We start from the raw sequence: 18,972 nt of genomic DNA on the forward strand, positions 1-18,972 counted from the left end.
CAAGTTACGGGTATTAAACAACAGCATGGTATTAATTTTGAAAATGTATTTATAAGAAGAAGCTGTAGCACATTTAATAGATTATGCCCAAACATCGATGTGTTTAACACAAACCTGGCTAAATTCACAGCATTCGTAAAAAAATGACACTGCATCTTTGTTTAACTAAAAACTTAATATTTAAACAGTACAATAAGATACAGTTAGATATTTTTAGTTATTACATAGTTGTAGTACCTATTACGTATGTCCATAAAATATCATTACGTAATTTCGCCTGAGATTGTTATAAAAGGAAGGAAGTGTGTGGATAGATAATAATAAATGAATTGAAAACAAGAATTATAATACGCTCCCTAATTGTAATTGACTGTTAATACATAGAAGTTTTTAAAAATGATGTGAAAATATTTTTGAAATATGTCATGCTAAGAAATTTAATAAGTTAGTTTTGTATGTTAGAAAGGAATCATGAAAGATGTCTAAATGTAGTAATTTTGCGTAATGGGTGTATGTTGTGATTGCGCTAGTAATTACTGAGTTTGCTGCATTGGTATTGTTGGCTTCAATATGAAAAAGTGTAGTGTGCCTGGTACGCCTCGTTGGAACATTTAAACCAATGACGGATAGCAATTCGGGACTATCTATTTTATTATTTAGCAGATTATGTAGAAACAACAGGTCTGACAATGTGCGTCTTTTTTGTAAAGTTAACATATTATTTGTAGTTTTGTTGTATTTCTTGAGTAAATGTTTCGAAAATTTATTCTGTATACTTTCTACTAAATCTATGTATACCTTATATTGAGGATTCCATATTGTGGAAGCATATTCCAGTGGACTTCTGACCAATGAACCAAACAACATTTTCAGAGTCTTAGCACTTTTGAAAAGTTTGCATATTCTTAATAAGAAACCTAGCATTCTGTACGATTTTGAAATAATGTGTTCAATGTGCTTGTATAAAATTAATTTGCTATCTAAGTAAACACCTAGATCTTTACTCGTAGACATAGGTTGTAAAGGTTTGTTATTCAAGTGGTATGGATAGATGATTTTGTTGATAGATAAAGATATTATTGATGTCCATTAAACATTAAATGTAAACCTTGGAAATATATTATTAAAACACTTTTCGTCGTTTAAAGATGTACTTTATCAGAATTGTTTGTATTAGATATGTTGTTATGTATTTTTCTGTTATGTTTTGTTTTGTCGTTATTTTATTGATCAATGACATAAATACTCTTATCACTGTCATATATGCATGTATAAAGACTGTTTATAATGCTAATAAATAATAAAAAAGATAAAGACAAAAATCTATGCCTTACACAAAAAAATTCAAGGTTCTGACTTGAATTGAAAAGTCTGGCCATTTTGGACATTGGTGAAAGGTATTTATACTTTGTAGAACATTGAATGAGGAAAAGCAAATCATTATTTCTCTACGGGAGGGAATATTGAAAAGGATGAGCTGCAACAAAGTAAGTGAGTCAATCAATCTGTTAATAATTCATATTAGATTGACACTTTTCTATTTCCTCACGTAATTAAAAAGAAACATTTTTTCATTTCTCATTTTCTAAAGATTATCTGACGAATATAATGTTTGTCAAACATCAAATAACTGCAATATACAAATGTTTTTTTTTCCTGTAATCACAACAATAGAGTTTTTTAAATTGTCTGTAAATTTTTATTTAAAAACTACGTTTTACATTAAAAAAATATATTAATTTTGTTATGTTTACGAAGAAACATATTTAACAATAACGGTGAAATTAACGGTTGCAGGTTCAAATCCCGGCGTGCGCAAGTAAAGTTTATTTGATTAATTTGTGTTATTTCACAATTTACTCATTTGAAACTAAAATATAGTAAATTTGCAGCACATTTCAGAGTGGAATATACTCTCAGTATCGCCATTCAGAATTGACATTGAATTTTAAATTTTAATCGAATTTTAACGTCGCTCAAAACCGCTTTGGCCGTGTTTGGTGACCAGATCTGAATAGTCAGGAACTTCCCCACCTGCCTCTCTCTCATCTCCTTCCCCTCCCAACTACCTTCAGCCTCACAACATACCCCAATTGGGGATGCCATAGTCTCACATGGTCCAGACGGTTGGAAGCAGTTGGGACTCTTGTGCGGTTAATAAAAAAGGAGATGTGGTGTTTTTTCACAACCAAGTTGTTAGTCATGGATATTTCTGAATGTTTAACTCAAAATAGCGATTTTCGCATATGTGGTTATTTTAAATTACATTAACGTATTTTTCAAAATTTTGAATGAATATGAACATGTTCATCAAACGATTTCACCACTTTTAGGCTGGCCGCATACATACGTTTTCCGTATTCGATTTACGAATTCGTTTTCCGTATTCGGAATTCCGTGAGACTAGCGCAAACGTTCGTTTTTCTTCATTCGGAATGTATAAACGTCAGAACCAGTGTTGCCAACAAGGGCGATATATCGCCATTTAGGCTACTCAGAGCGAGAAGAATCGGCGCCGAAAAAATCTAAAAGGCGACTGGTCGCCAATTAAGCTACTTCAAAAACATCAATTTTAAACATGTCCCGAAATTCTCTAGCCACCCCCCCCCCCCCATGAAATTTATTTTTCGGGGACAAATTTTATATTTTCTTGAAATTCTCTAGCCACCCTCCCCATGAATTTTTTTTATTTTCTGGGGACAAATTTTATTTTTTTGAAATTCTCTAGCCACCCCCCCCCACGAAATTTTTTTATTTTCACGTAAAAACATCAATTTTAAACATGTCCCACCTAACAGCAAATTCGGCTACTTTACGCTACCTTATGTATGAGAAACGGCGATATTAGGTCAAGATCCGTTGGCAACACTGAATTACGAATGGAAATTTCCGTACGTTTGCGTCGGCACAAACAAACTGTATGCAATAGCTGCGTTCCACATGACGTCATTAGGTTTTTTCCATTCGTTTTCTCCGAACGCGCCGGCTGGCATTCGGAACGTGCGTAAGGAATTTGTTCCGTTCGGAACTAAAACGAACGTGTGCGGCAGTTAATGTATTTTCTACTGATTCCGTGCATTCGGATGTCCGAATACGGAAAACGAATTCGGAAATCGAATACGAAAAACGTATGTATGCGGCCAGCCTTAGAAAATATTATAATTAAAATTGTCCCGGAATTTTACCATTTCATTCGGTTTTCATAATTATTTTTGTCTAGAAAACGTATTTATCCTTTGTGAAAACGTTTTTTCTTGATTTGAAATAATTTGTTAACAGTTTAATTAAAAAATTTGAAAACAAGCCGAGATTCTTTTAAATAAAAGCATTGAAATAGTTAGTTACAGAACGAAATAAACCTTATCTAAGGTGTGAAAAATAAAATAGTCATAAAATGTTTAAAAACACATTTCAAGTTATTAAATCTGTTGACAACTCAACAATTCATTATAAATAACATTACAACCTTGACTTGAGACCGCAATAACCTTGTGCAGCACCTTCTATGATTTTACCTACCATCATTAATTTATCCGTGTCGATATAATTAACTGTATTTAACAATAACAATACTACCAATTGCAGAGACGTGCTTTTATAATATTGGAGATTTTACGTCTTAAGGCGAAGCTTAATGCCAAATCACTATTTTGATTAATCTTCATAACGAATTGGTGTACATAATGAATACCAAAAAATATGCTTCAGATAAATTGAAGGTTTTCTTTCGTTCCGCTTGAGTAGAATACAAATAAAAAATAAATTACTCAATAAAAAATATAAAAGTAAACTAATAAAAAAATGTATGAACGCATAAAGGAAACAATTTTTAAAAAATACACTATTATAGCTAAAATTATTTGTGACGGTTTCACTTGATTAACTTTTTTGCTTTCTTATAAAATTATTTACAAAATAAATAAAAACAAGTTTTGTGTTTAAAATCGAACGTTTCTAGACTCCATTTGTCAAGCGATTTTAATGCCTATTACTTATGATATAAGGTATGCCAAGAAAATACAATTTTATGGCTTGTAGCTTCCTCTTAAACCCTCGCATATCCAATTTCTACTCATTTATTTCTCGTTAACTCTTTAAGTTTTTAATGCTAAAAAAATATATTTTTGAAGATAATATCTATACATTTGTTTTGCCGAAACTTTAATTATATGAAATTCCCTCCATAGAAAAAAATTGCAAACTATGCTACGAAAATTATTTAGGCGATGCACTACGTCGTGTAATATTTTAAATTGAGCCGCTATCAATAACAAACCTTTCGTAGATGGTGATAAGGTTTAAATTCCCGCTTTACACCATCCGCCTGTTTTGATTTATGCAAGAAAAAAACATGGCCAAAAAGTGCCTCTTATTTTATTTTGTGGATGTTCAGGCACAAATATTTCAATGTTTCTCGATCATTTTATAAATAACTTAATTCGCCACATTTCACAATAAAACCATAACCGAAAATGGGTTCGTAAGGCCTTATATATTATTTTTTTCAGGGCTTATTTTTTATAAGCAAAATGCAATGCCAAGATGTATTCTACTCGCAGTATTTAATTAAAGCATCTGAAACATTTCTAGGCGACCAAATTTTCAAACCAAAAACACATGATTTTGCATTACTACGTATGACATTGCATTTTGACATTTTGACATTTTGCATTGCATTACTACGTACGACTTATCAGAATTTTATAAAATACTCGATTATTTCAAAGGCCAAGATGTATTCTACTCGCAGTATTTAATTAAAGCATCTGAAACATTTCTAGGCGACCAAATTTTCAAACCAAAAACACATGATTTTGCATTACTACGTATGGCATCGACTTAAAAACATGTTTTGTTCTGTTATTTAATATGTTATAGGCATTCACAGAGTAACTTTAAATTCAACTAAAGCATTTGTCGAAAGATTTTTGTTCTATTTCAATAAATTAGTATTTCATATTATCATATAACCAATCGAGTGATTTTCGTCATATTACGCCGAGTTTGTAAAACGTCTTGAGTGATCGCACACCAATATATGCCATAATCTTAAAAATATTGGATAAATATGTTCTATTCGCAGTATTTAATAAGAACATTATATTTAAGCGATCAAGTTTTCAAATGACAAACTCATTATTTTCTCATTAATACGTAGTGTATCGGTTTTAGATAAATATTTAAAAAGTAACTAATAATATTACGTAACAACAACTTACACCGTTTATCGTAACACGAAAATATTATCATTTTGAGGTTAAAAGTTATCGTGGAAATAATTCAAAGCAGTGCTGTGTTTTTACTCACGTAAAATATGTAGGGAAAATCAACCAACACACGTCAACATGGACTTTTCGAAAAGAAGTGATGAGTTTTTTCCGAAATCACAAAAATATATTTATATAAATATCTTTATTTTTAATGATTAAGCTGTCAATATATCTAATGAATAATGGTAGTTTTATTGGATACTAAATCATTTTTATTTGCCTGACTAAGCGAAGTATCGAACTCCATTAAGTTTAATGCGAGGTACATTGTTGTGGGTGTTAAAATAGCTCCACGTAAGAAAATATTTTCTAGCAGATTGAAGCATAGATAATAGAAACAAAGGATATATGGCATGGAAGCGTGCCGACTGTCACCGAGCTAAGACCAAACTGTCAAAGAACTAAATAAAGTTATACCTTTAGTGTTTAGGTAGAAACAAAGGCGGGTAGATACAGATTTTCGGTAGTATGGGTGAATGTTTCATACTAATCATGGTTCATGGTCCATATCCCTTGTTTCTCTGTAAAATGTAGAAATTTTGAACTATTTTTTCTTTACTATGGAAACTCCGATTTTGTAGCGATGAATTTAGTTTTAAGTTTTTGAAATTTGAAGTGTTGCTTTACTCCCGAATTTGACTGAATTATATAAAACGGGAAAAACGGCATAACTACATTTTTAAACGTTTCTATTATTTTATAAGTGCATGTCTTTTCCGCATACTTAAAAAAATATTTATCGTCTAGAATATTGTTTCTTTGATACTCCTACATATTATGTTGTACGGTGACTGCATAAATAGCTATTTTGGCGGCGGGAAAACATAAAATTATTGTGATAATTAAATTTCAATGAAAATATTTTATGACAAAATACCCAAAAATTATTCTCCACCCAATTATTATCTCGATTATTTTGTCTAGAGGCAATGGGACTATGTCATCCCCGATTTGAACTATGTGTCATCCCCTATTGGGAATATGTCATTCCCTATTGGGACTGTCTCATCCCCGATTAGGACAAAGCCATCCCCAATTGGAACTATTTCATCGCCGATTTAGACTATGTCATCCCCGATTGGGTCTAATATCATTCCCGAATGGGACTGTGTCATCCCCGATTAAGACAATGACGTCCCCGATTGGAACTATATCATCCCCGATTGGGAATAATGTCTTCGCCGATTTGAACTATGTCATCCCCGGTTGGGACCATGTCATCCTCGATTGCGACTATGTCATCTTCGATCGGGACTTCGATTGGATGTCATCCCCGATTAAGACCCGATTGGGACCATGTCATCCTCGATTGCGACTATGTCATCTTCGATCGGGACTTCGATTGGATGTCATCCCCGATTAAGACCCGATTGGGATAATGTCGTCCCCGATTGGGACTGTGTCATCCCCGAATGAGGCAGAAATAAATGGATGGTGTATAGATGGGGGAGGGGACGGTTGGGATGTACCTGGCCATCAGATCCTATCACCATTCATGGCTATTGCTATTTAAAGCAACATTTTCATCCAAAAAAACTGTTTTTTTTACGTGTTCATCGATAGAGTTTTTCCACAATAGATGTCCAATTTATAGTCTAAAGAGATACAGATTTAATAAAGAGAGTACAGAGACGATTTACAGAAATATCAATATCTTTGAAAGTCTGGCAAAACGAAGATAGAGTCAAGGAACTAAAGTTGAGACTTTCAAAATTTTATATTATACATTATTTTTTTCAGGGCTTATAAAAAGACTTATCTAAAAAGTACTCGATTGTTTCAAAGGCTAAGATGTATTCTACTCGCAGTATTTAATTAAAGCATCTGAAATATTTCTAGGCGACCAAATGTTTAAACCAAAAACACATGATTTTGCATTACTACGTAGTGCATCGCCTTGGACAAATTATATGTTAATGTAATGATCATGCACTCACCTACTTCCTTCTGGTAGGTATTTCGAGGGTTAAATAAACTTCATCGTAAAGTCATTTATAAATAAATAAAACAACATATAAGTGACATTGTTTTGGTCTTGAAACCCGTTTTTATCGTCTAGCAAAACAGGTTTACTATTTCTGAATGAAAACACTGATTATTTTAAATAATACGTAATATAATTTGTATGTAGCATCTAATTTTCCAATTAACCGAGCTCTTCATACTCTAAATAATATTTGTCTAAACTCTAACATTGACATTTTTTCGGATTCACTGCCCAAATTCAAACGTGGCATCATGTCAATAATTTAAACTGTTCAATGCGCATACATACAGGTACACACACACAAACACTCACACATGCATTACACACACTCCTATATACTGCACACGTGACCTGGTAATTAAGGAATAAACATACCACTTAGCAGAACAAGGAAATTACTAGGAAACATATCATAGGTACTCAACATGAAGTATCTTATTCCTGTGTATTGTTTCATCTCTCTAAATCACGTACTGTTTGTATCTATAGTATAAAATAAAAAAATTAAAAAAAATAGCAGAACGGATTGCTTACGAATATATTACTTCCATAACTTCATTCTCCCATCTCCTTGACGCACAGTGGGCTGAAAATCGCCTTTCATAGACATAGAGACTTGAATTTTCAAGGGTTTTTTTTGGCTAGAAATGGATTCTGCTGATCTTCTATAAAATTTCGTATGAAGCAATTGCGTGTACAAATGAAGGAGTTATCATTTATTAAAGAAAAAATTGCATGGCACTGACATTAAAAATGAGGTTATCTCTGGAATCATAAGGTTGGCCATTATATCATTACACACAGATATACTACTATTTATTTGTATTTTTTTGACGTACTTCGTATTGTGGCGCAACTTTTTTTTTAAATCCTCAAAGTTCAAAAAAACACTTTTTAATGTTGATGATTCATTTTAATGCTTAAATGCTTTACATATGAGTAGGCTTGCAGTGTAAATAAAATATTGTAAACTAGACAAAGCATGCTTCATACGAAATTTGATAGCATAGATAGCATAGCATAGATCAGCAGAATCCATTTGTAGCCAAAAAAAAAACATTGAAAATTCAAGTCTCTATGTCTATGAAAGGCGATTTTCAGCCCACTGTGCGACGTTCCCACTCCCTTCAGTCTCATAACATTCCTACCCAATTGGGGATGCCTATGTCCAACTGACTTCGGGTAGTTGGGACTCTCATGCGGTCTCGTGGGTTTCTAATGGTTTCAGAAATTTATTCGATCAAGATTTAAAATGTACCAAACCTTTTGCTAAATATGTTTACCTAAAATAAACTCTTGCTTATTCTCCGCAGTGGTTTTAAGTAAAAACATTAAAAAAGTTTATGCCTAATTGCTAATGTTTATTAACATTTCAGTCGTAAGTCAATTTAAGTTTTGAGTCATGAGAAGCAGTAATGTAAGCTTTGTTTTAACGAGCCGTAATAACATTACAAATGTGTGCCATGCATATTTATACATTGATGATTAACATGGCCCTTTTATTGCGAATCATATATATTCTCATTCTTCGTTCAACCACTCTACATGTCTAGTCGTCAAGTCATCTCTGTCTTAATCATTTCCATTACGCCTACATCGGTATTGTACTATTTCTGGATCTCCAAATCTTAGGCTGATTTGTTCGCTTTGGGAAACAGCTCATATGGTCTCACAGAAATCGTTGTCTCCCTTACTGCCGTGGTTAGAAATATGATCTAAACCAGAGGTTCCCAAAGTGGTCTATATGGACCCCCAGGGGTCGATATCGGCATGCTGGGTGGGTGTCTATGACAGCGAGAAAAAAAATTGAGGAGTTCAGTAAATGACACAATAGACCTAACACAAATATAATAGACTGAGAAATTACTTATTTGATATTTGTATTTTTATCGTTCGTAAAGTTGTTAATTGAGGTATATAAATAGAATCTACGTTCCTTTTCTCGTCAGAATTAATATATTCAAGCAAAACATTGCACATTGGAAGCCGCGAATTTTCCTAGTTCCCCAACTTGTTTTTGAAAAACGTCCAGGGACGTTCAACATTTAAATGCACTTCACACAGACTTCAAAACTAAGTTTGAGGACATTTTTACTATAGGAATTCAACGTTGAAGAATCGGATATCATGTGACACGAAGAACTGACCGGAATAAGCACTGACAAAGGACTTGAGGGAAAATTCTGTAGGGCTAGCTACAGAAAGAAATTCCCGTTGCTTATCCTGCTTCATTTTCATTTGGTGTATTTCTTGGTGTAAATACAGAGCAACTATACCGCCACCCGGTTGTTGGGCAGGCAAGGGAAGGGAATATTTTTACTAAAAAAATAAATGATACATGGGACGTTAGTACTTTTAGGAAAATTAAATATTCGGCAGGCAGGTGGTCTACGGAAAAAAAAATTGGCAATTGGCATCTACGGGGCAAAAAAATTTGGGAACCTCTGATCTAAACAATGTTAGACAGAGAAAATACCATGCTTTATATTCAAATCCAGTAGTTAACTACAGAAGAGTTAAAATCTGTCTAATAAAATGTGTAATTTTTATTATCAGTAATTTTAGTTCAGTGTTTAGACTAAAAAACGTAAGGTCAGCCATTTTTAAAACTTTTTAAATTAAGACCAATCTTATGTCAAAGTTATAAAGGCGTTAATGAATAAACAAATAATATATCCGGGTACATGCTCTGCATCTATCAGCATTGAATAAATAATGTGAATCCGTGTAACAACTTTTTCATGTAATACCCGAATTATGAAAAAGGCCGCATGCGGTCTTTTTCATACCACAAAACTTAAATTTGGATTTCAGGCCAAAATACCCAACCAAACTGAAGAATTATTGAAGTGAAACTTCTTTACGCGCGTCATGCAATTTCGAGGACCGGAGTAAAACCGACTCATGACCGAAACGAAAATGCGGGTACCCCCACCACCGATTAAAGTTCATTTGATCTAGTCAAAGTTTTGAAGTAACATATAAATGCTTCTTAGCTCATCCCGACAACTGGCGTTGGTGGTGTAATGGTCAGCATAGTTGCCTTCCAAGCAGTTGATCCGAGTTCGATTCTCGGCCATCGCACATTATTTTTTTGTTTTTAACGCCTTTTTCATTCAATATCTTATTTTTTAGTAGGTCAGAACATTTTTTAAAAGAAAATAATATTGCAAAATAATAAAAACACTTATCTCACTGTGATAAAACATTACTCCGCTAGAGCGCGCTTTGCGTTATTGTGTTGGATTAAAATTATTATCTAATCCGTATATTATGATAATTGTATTACATTTATTTAATTAATTTATTTATTTTGATAATATGTAATAATTTACAGAAAAAAAAATTAAAACTATCTCCCTCTGATAAAATATCCGTTCGCTAGAGCGCACTACGCGATCTTGTGTGGGATTCTATTTCTGTACATTGTACATTATTTTTAAAAATATATTATATTTTGGGTGTGATGTAGGTAACATTATAAAACATAACAAGCTCTCATATTTTCAGAACCTACATAATATAATCAATTTATGCGGCTTTGCTTACAGTTGGTGCTCAGCGTGGTTGGCTTTCAATCAGTTAAGCGAGGTTCGATTCTCGGCTGTGGCATTTTTGAAGTGAAACCTTGTTGAGGTGGGGGAGCCGCTCACGAACGTTCTCTCTCTTCTCTTCTTTCCTCTCTCTCAGACACCAGCGAACTGCGCCACGCCAAGCATCAGCTGAAACTAGAAGTTTCACTTCTGTCTTGCGTAGGCTTGACACACCCACTTTTTTTTAAACAAAAGGTATATCAAATATCTAGTAAGGATATGTACTATTTCATTAATTTTTGTTTTAAATTATGGTATACAGGGTGTCCGGAGGTTGCGTGCACAAACTTCGGAAGTGAAAAAGGCAAATAACTTTTTCGAAATTTCAACGTTTTAAGGTTGTTTTAAGAGGAAGCTACAAGCCAAAAATGTGTATATTCTTGGTATACCTTATATCGTACGCATTAAAATCGCTTGACAAACGGAGTCTAGAAACTTTCGATTTCAAGCAAAAAACTGGTTTTTATTTATTTTGTAAATAATTTTATAAGAAAGCAAAAAATTTAATCAAGTGAAACTGTCACAGATATTCTTAGCTATAATACTGTATTTTTTAAAAGTTGTTTCCTTTATGCGTTCATACATTTCTATTGAAAAAAATTGTAGTTTGCATTTATATACTCAAGCGAAGCGATAGGGAAACCTTCAATTTATCTAAAGCATATTTTTTGGTATTCATTTTTCACCAATTCGTTATAAAGATTAATCAAAATAGTGATTTGCATTAAGCTTCGACTCAAGGAAAAAAATTGTTTGGGTAAAACAATGAAATTTCAAAAAGAGTTTTTTTTTATTTCACACTTTTTTTAAAGTGCATAAACCTCCGAAGTTTATGCACTTTACCCTCGGACACCCTGCAGGCCAAAAGGATTCAAAGTTAGGCATTTTTTGTGAATGAATTGTGATTAATAAAAAAATAATCTCGCATTATATACTATGGTTGTAATGAAAAATAAAATAAAACAATTTAAATACGCGTTTTTTACGTGATTTTTTATTTAAATATCTTCGACAATTTGTGTAAGTACATCGGTCATTTATAATTTAAATTTACACCAATAAAAATTACTTTTACGATTTATAATTTTTATTATTTCATCATATACAGCAATATTGTTTTTTTTTAAATAATTATTATTGATTCATAAATAATTGGCAAAGTTTCCTCTAAAATCATGAAAAATTAAAAAATAATATTTTTTAATAAAATAAAATTAGAAAATTAAATGAAATAGCACACATCCTTACTAGATGTTTGATTGGGTATTTTGACCTATAATTAAAATGTTTGTGTCGCGTGAAAAAGGTCGGGCAGAATTGCAAACTAACATTATTTCTCCAACATTAAAATGATGTCTCGAAACATATGAAATTTTGAATAAGGCCATGATATAAATATACCTACTTATAAACTAAGAAAGTAATTTAGCAGGATTTAAATTAATATACAGTACCTACCTACTGACTAACTAAGAAAGTAGATTATGAGGATTTAAATTAATACGTACCTACCTACTGACAAACTAAGAAAGTAGCTTAGCACGATTTAAATTAATACGTAGGTACCTATCTACTGACAAACTAAGAAAGTAATTTAGCAGGATTTAAATTAATATACAGTACCTACCTACTGACTAACTAAGAAAGTAGATTATGCTTAGCACGATTTAAATTAATACGTACCAATCTACTGACAAACTAAGAAAGTAGCTTAGAATGATTTTAATTAATACGTACCTATCTACTGAAAAACTAAGAAAGTAGCTTAGCAGGATTTAAATGAACTGAATATATTATAATGTAATATTATTTATATTGTAAATGCATTCATTCAAAAGTCGTTGAATACGTTATGATTGACATGTTGTAAGATTTCATTGAAACTTTTATAACATCATATTTTATATAGTTGGAGAAAATATAATATATACTGTAGAATCATAATGAGTATAATTGAAAAAAAAAACAAGATTAGAAATATATTTTATTAAAATAAAATATATTTGAATTAATAATTGGCATTTGTTACAATCACCCAATTAAATTAATCACAGTTTATAAATTTAAAATCGCTCTCCTGAAAATTTGTTGTTATTGACTTGTACACCTATGCTTAGCATGATAGATATATTATTGTAAAGAATTCCTACCAGAAATCATGTTGCTGTAGGTGGCCATTCTGGCTGGCTGCTGGAACAAGACTGAGGAGATGCTGTTTCCATGCAAAGAGCAACATCAGCTAATCTCAAAGTTTGGATCACACCTACTCAAACATTATGGAAATTATTTCATTTTTATGTAATGAACACGACAGCAAAATCCGATAATTTTTTTTAGTGAGTTTATGGTGAACTTTTACAAACTGTATTTAGCTGTATTTACATGCTGTATTGGATTTTATTTTCTACATAATTTTCACACCAAAACAATGAATACTCCTTTTTTATCAAGATACTGTTAAAAATATGACTGCATGACCATTCCCTAGTAAAATATTAGTCATTCAGAATGTTTCACTGAACACTTGTTAACGCAGGTCTGAATAAATATAATGGACGAGATGCGAAAGTATTATAACTTTTAAGAACACTTGTTACGACTTCCTCATAACATATTCGTGCTCTACTGATAGTTTGTCTTGAAATTTGTCAAATCATTTGTTATATGGCCTCCAGTACCATTTTAACAGGAAAACGAATATTTTGACAAGATTTTTAATAAATTAACAATATTTTATGTCAGTAAGTTTTCTCCGTGAAATTAAAAAACTCTTATTAAAAATTTTATACATTTTCTGTGGTACATAAAGGACAATAAAGGTGTATCGGAACTAACCCGACAAACTTTAACCAGCTATTCCTTAGCACATTTGGAGTAAAAAATGTTATGGGCACTTTGCTGTCCGGTAGCATTTTATTTCAATTAAAAAAAAAAATTAAAATTTCCACACTCCATCACTGTCATTGGCATTGCTTTTCGTGTTCAACAGCTGTTATAAGCAAGTATGTCGAAAAGCGTCTTCGCTCTTTCACACACACTAAATAATAATAGTTAAAAATGAGACGAATGGTGCCATGCCATTTCGTTGTGATTGTAAAAGCGCGCCAATATAGGTACACACGTACATTATTCAACGGAATTCGAATAAAATATTGCCAGATGGGTTTTCAAACTTTAACAAAGGATAAAACAGTGGTGACATGTGGTGAAAATATGAATAGTAATTTTTTTATTAAAAAAAAACGTTACCGGACAGCAAAGTTCACATAAGATTTTTTACTCTAAATATGCTGAGGAATAGCTGGTTAAAGTTTGTCAGGTACGTGCCGATACACCCTGTATAATGAATTTATGCCGCCGTTCTTACAGTAGTTTAGTGCTGTAATTATCAGCCTCCCAAACAGTTAATCCACGTCTACGTGGTCCACGGACTTGGCAATTGTATTATTTTATTTTAAAAAATATACTTTTATCTTTAGAAACACTTTTTCTTAAATTTTATATCTGCGATAGTAATACAGAAATACTGAAATAAGAACAGTAGTTGCGTTCGGATGTGAGACATAGTGTCTAACCCAAAAGGTGGAAATTCAAAATTGGCAGTCTTTGAACTGAAAATGTTTTTTTAACGGATTTAACAGAAACAATACCGCGACATCTGCAAATATGTAAATACAGGGTTTTCCAATAAGAGGTGTTATTTTGATATTCAATCGTAAAAGATCAATGGTTTCGTTGCTTGTGTCTTGTTGAAAGTAAACGTTGTCCAGATCAATACCATCCAATTCCGGCCATAAAAAATCATTAATCATCTCTCGATAGCTCAATCCATTCACCGCAACTGTTGCTCCAGCCACATTTTCGAAAAAGTAAAGTCCAATGACTCCGCCGGACTATAAACCGCACCAAACAGTCACACGTTGAGTTGATAGAGAGGCTTTTTAACAATAGCTCTTGGGTTTTCCGAGCCCCAGATGCGACAATTTTACTTGTTGACGAAGCCACCGAGTTGGAAATGGGCCTCATCACTCAAGATGATTTGCATTTGATTCACTCAAGTGAATTTTAATAATTTCAATGCGTGGTTGAAGCGTATATCGTTCCATTTTTATTATTAGCGTAGTTTTTACTTGTCAAATGTCAAAAAATGACAGCTTCAAAAGTAACATCTTACTTTTATAATTATTTTTTTTATTAAAAATCTAAAAACGTACTTAAGGCACTTTTAGAATTAATCCTATGTGCAAAAAACGTCAGATAATGTCAAATTTTCATATAAATAATGGATATTTACTACAAATCGTGAGTAATTTCTTAAGGCGATGCCATACGTAGGAATGCAAAATCATGTGTTTTTGGTTTGAAAATTTGGTCGCCTAGAAATGTTTCAGATGTTTTAATTAAATACTGCGAGTAGAATACATCTTGACTTTTGAAATAATCGAGTATTTTTTTATTATTAACTCTTTTTATAAGACCAGAAAAAAATAATGTATAGACCTATGAAAACTGCTTTAAACATCAAAATCTCCTACTTACGAACCCATTTTCGGTTATGATTTTATTGTATAATGTGTCAAATTAAGTTATTTATAAAATGATCGGAAAAAAATTAAATATTTATGCCTGAACATCCACAAAATAAAATAAAAGGCACTTTTGGCCATGTTTTTTTCTTGCATAAATCAAAACAGGCGGATGGTGTTAAGCGGGAATTTAAACCTTATCGCCATCTACGTAAGGGTTGTTATTGATGGCCGCTCAATTTAAAATATTACACGACGTAGAGCATCGCCTTAAGCTTAAAAATATGCCTACTAATTATTAAAAATAGTTTTGAAATATTTCGCAATTATTTATTAAAACGACTTTTTAAGATTATTGTCATAAGTTAGTATAAAATACATCTTATGTGAACAAATTATGCACAGAAGAAGGTCAATGTTCACAAAACAAGAGAAAAATACTATTTATTAATATAATCAATGGATGTAAGCTTAAAAGTATAGTTTTGTTACGCTTCAAATCTTTACTAATAATATATTTTTTAAATCTAGCTTGAACGATTACTTTTAAAACAGTTTTTTTCGATTATCTCAGAGTGTCTAAACCGTCACATTGGCTATTTCATATGCAGCGATGGTTTGACGATTATTTGATTAGTGGTAAATGTAACAAGTCGCGTTTCTGTGAAACGCTTTGGAACTTGTGGTCAGTGCATCATTAAATATAATTGAACGGACAAAATGAATAATATGTGTACGTTCGTTATTTATTATAAAGGTATCGCTAGCGGGAAATCCATATTTCACGAGTTTTTATTTGTATTCTTTGTTCATGATAACCCTACAATACATAAATAGCAACATAAATTTTATATGGCGAATTAATAAATTTTGTTTACCTCGAATTTATAAAAAAACTGAATTCGCCAATTTACATTCATAGCAACTTTTCTACCGTTATTACAATGTAAGATTAGATATTCACCAGGGCAATACTGAAAATATCTACCACCCTAAAATATGTATCTCTTTGTATCTAACACATACACTCGCTATAAGGCTAAGGTGTTTCAAACTATCACATCAGTAGGTACCATTTCAATTTGGGAAGCGGGTTTGCGTACCGCCGCCCCGGGAACCATTCATTGGATAACCAACATCTCTGAAATGTCACCAAGTGTTGTGTTTTTTCTACTTTTGGCGATTTAGCAGAGGTGCCCGGGCTCATTGGGTGAGGTGTGTTCAGATGCGCCTGCCCACCAGGTGCATGGCGTGCCAGATCGGAAGAGGCTGTTTAGAGAAGACCCTTTGACCTCTGACCCTTCGTCCATCACACTGACCCCCAGATTCCTACCCATCTCTCAGATCATTCGTCCGTCACACTGATCCCCAGATTCCTACCCATCCTCAGATCATTCGTCCATCACACTGACCCCCAGATTCCTACCCATCTCTCAGATCATTCGTCCGTCACACTGACCCCCAGATTCCTACCCATCCTCAGATCATTCGTCCATCACACTGACCCCCAGATTCCTACCCATCTCTCAGATCATTCGTCCGTCACACTGACCCCCAGATTCCTACCCATCCTCAGATCATTCGTCCATCACACTGACCCCCAGATTCCTACCCATCTCTCAGATCATTCGTCCGTCACACTGACCCCCAGATTCCTACCCATCCTCAGATCATTCGTCCATCACACTGACCCCCAGATTCCTACCCATCTCTCAGATCATTCGTCCGTCACACTGACCCCCAGATTCCTACCCATCCTCAGATCATTCATCCATCACACTGACCCCCAGATTCCTACCCATCTCTCAGATCATTCGTCCGTCACACTGACCCCCAGATTCCTACCCATCCTCAGATCATTCGTCCATCACACTGACCCCCAGATTCCTACCCATCCTCAGATCATTCGTCCATCACACTGACCCCCAGATTCCTACCCATCTCTCAGATCATTCGTCCGTCACACTGACCCCCAGATTCCTACCCATCCTCAGATCATTCGTCCATCACACTGACCCCCAGATTCCTACCCATCTCTCAGATCATTCGTCCGTCACACTGACCCCCAGATTCCTACCCATCTCTCAGATCATTCGTCCGTCACACTGACCCCCAGATTCCTACCCATCCTCAGATCATTCGTCCATCACACTGACCCCCAGATTCCTACCCATCTCTCAGATCATTCGTCCGTCACACTGACCCCCAGATTCCTACCCATCCTCAGATCATTCGTCCATCACACTGACCCCCAGATTCCTACCCATCTCTCAGATCATTCGTCCGTCACACTGACCCCCAGAATCCTACCCATCCTCAGATCATTCATCCATCACACTGACCCCCAGATTCCTACCCATCTCTCAGATCATTCGTCCGTCACACTGACCCCCAGAATCCTACCCATCCTCAGATCATTCATCCATCACACTGACCCCCAGATTCCTACCCATCTCTCAGATCATTCGTCCGTCACACTGACCCCCAGATTCCTACCCATCCTCAGATCATTCGTCCATCACACTGACCCCCAGATTCCTACCCATCCTCAGATCATTCGTCCATCACACTGACCCCCAGATTCCTACCCATCTCTCAGATCATTCGTCCGTCACACTGACCCCCAGATTCCTACCCATCCTCAGATCATTCGTCCATCACACTGACCCCCAGATTCCTACCCATCTCTCAGATCATTCGTCCGTCACACTGACCCCCAGAATCCTACCCATCCTCAGATCATTCATCCATCACACTGACCCCCAGATTCCTACCCATCTCTCAGATCATTCGTCCGTCACACTGACCCCCAGAATCCTACCCATCCTCAGATCATTCATCCATCACACTGACCCCCAGATTCCTACCCATCTCTCAGATCATTCGTCCGTCACACTGACCCCCAGATTCCTACCCATCCTCAGATCATTCGTCCATCACACTGACCCCCAGATTCCTACCCATCCTCAGATCATTCGTCCATCACACTGACCCCCAGATTCCTACCCATCTCTCAGATCATTCGTCCGTCACACTGACCCCCAGATTACTACCATCCCTCACCTTTTTTCCGTTCCAGAACTTCTTCCGTCCATCACTCAAAAAGACCCTCATCATCCCCAAAGGTTATTTTCTCTGGGCCTCCTGTATTGAGTTAATGTGAAGAGATTTGGATTGTTCGTATTTATTTATTTACTTGAGAACATTTACTTACGAGAGAACAATCCGGTTATAAAAATAGGTAGGTACATACAATTACAAAAATCTACTCAGACATAGGATGCATTAATTTGCATACATCTAAATAAAGATAAAAACAAAAAACATAAATACAAAATTATATTATAGCTCACTCAAATGCCAATTGTAAAAAGAGAGAGAAAAGAGACAAGAGATACACAAATAGAGACACAAGTAATATATCTATCAATATAAACCAAAATGAAAAAAATCGTTTGTTCAAAATATTACAACTCCCAAAGTTTCTTAACCGATTGCTTTAAAATTTTGACCTAACTTTGGATTCGAATAGGCGTGTGTTTTTATCTACCCATATTATATAGATGTCACCTGTTACAGGTAAAAACATGTTTTTT

At 34.2% G+C, this 18,972-nt stretch overlaps 1 protein-coding gene across 1 annotated transcript in view; it reads right to left on the reverse strand.

Moving 5' to 3' along the window:
- The window catches only part of LOC149411205 (antichymotrypsin-2-like), a 126,721-nt gene extending 113,598 nt beyond the window's left edge, over positions 1-13,123 (reverse strand). The window contains exon 1 of the mRNA XM_089647421.1: positions 13,001-13,123. Within this exon, the coding sequence (XP_089503547.1) occupies positions 13,001-13,028 (28 nt within the window). The 5' untranslated portion in view covers positions 13,029-13,123. The remainder of the gene's footprint in view (positions 1-13,000) is intronic.
- Positions 13,124-18,972: the final 5,849 nt, after the last annotated feature.

This window comes from Hesperophylax consimilis, chromosome 26, assembly GCF_061612785.1.
Source record: "Hesperophylax consimilis isolate HC1 chromosome 26, BYU_Hcon_1.0, whole genome shotgun sequence".
NCBI lineage: Eukaryota > Metazoa > Arthropoda > Insecta > Trichoptera > Limnephilidae > Hesperophylax > Hesperophylax consimilis.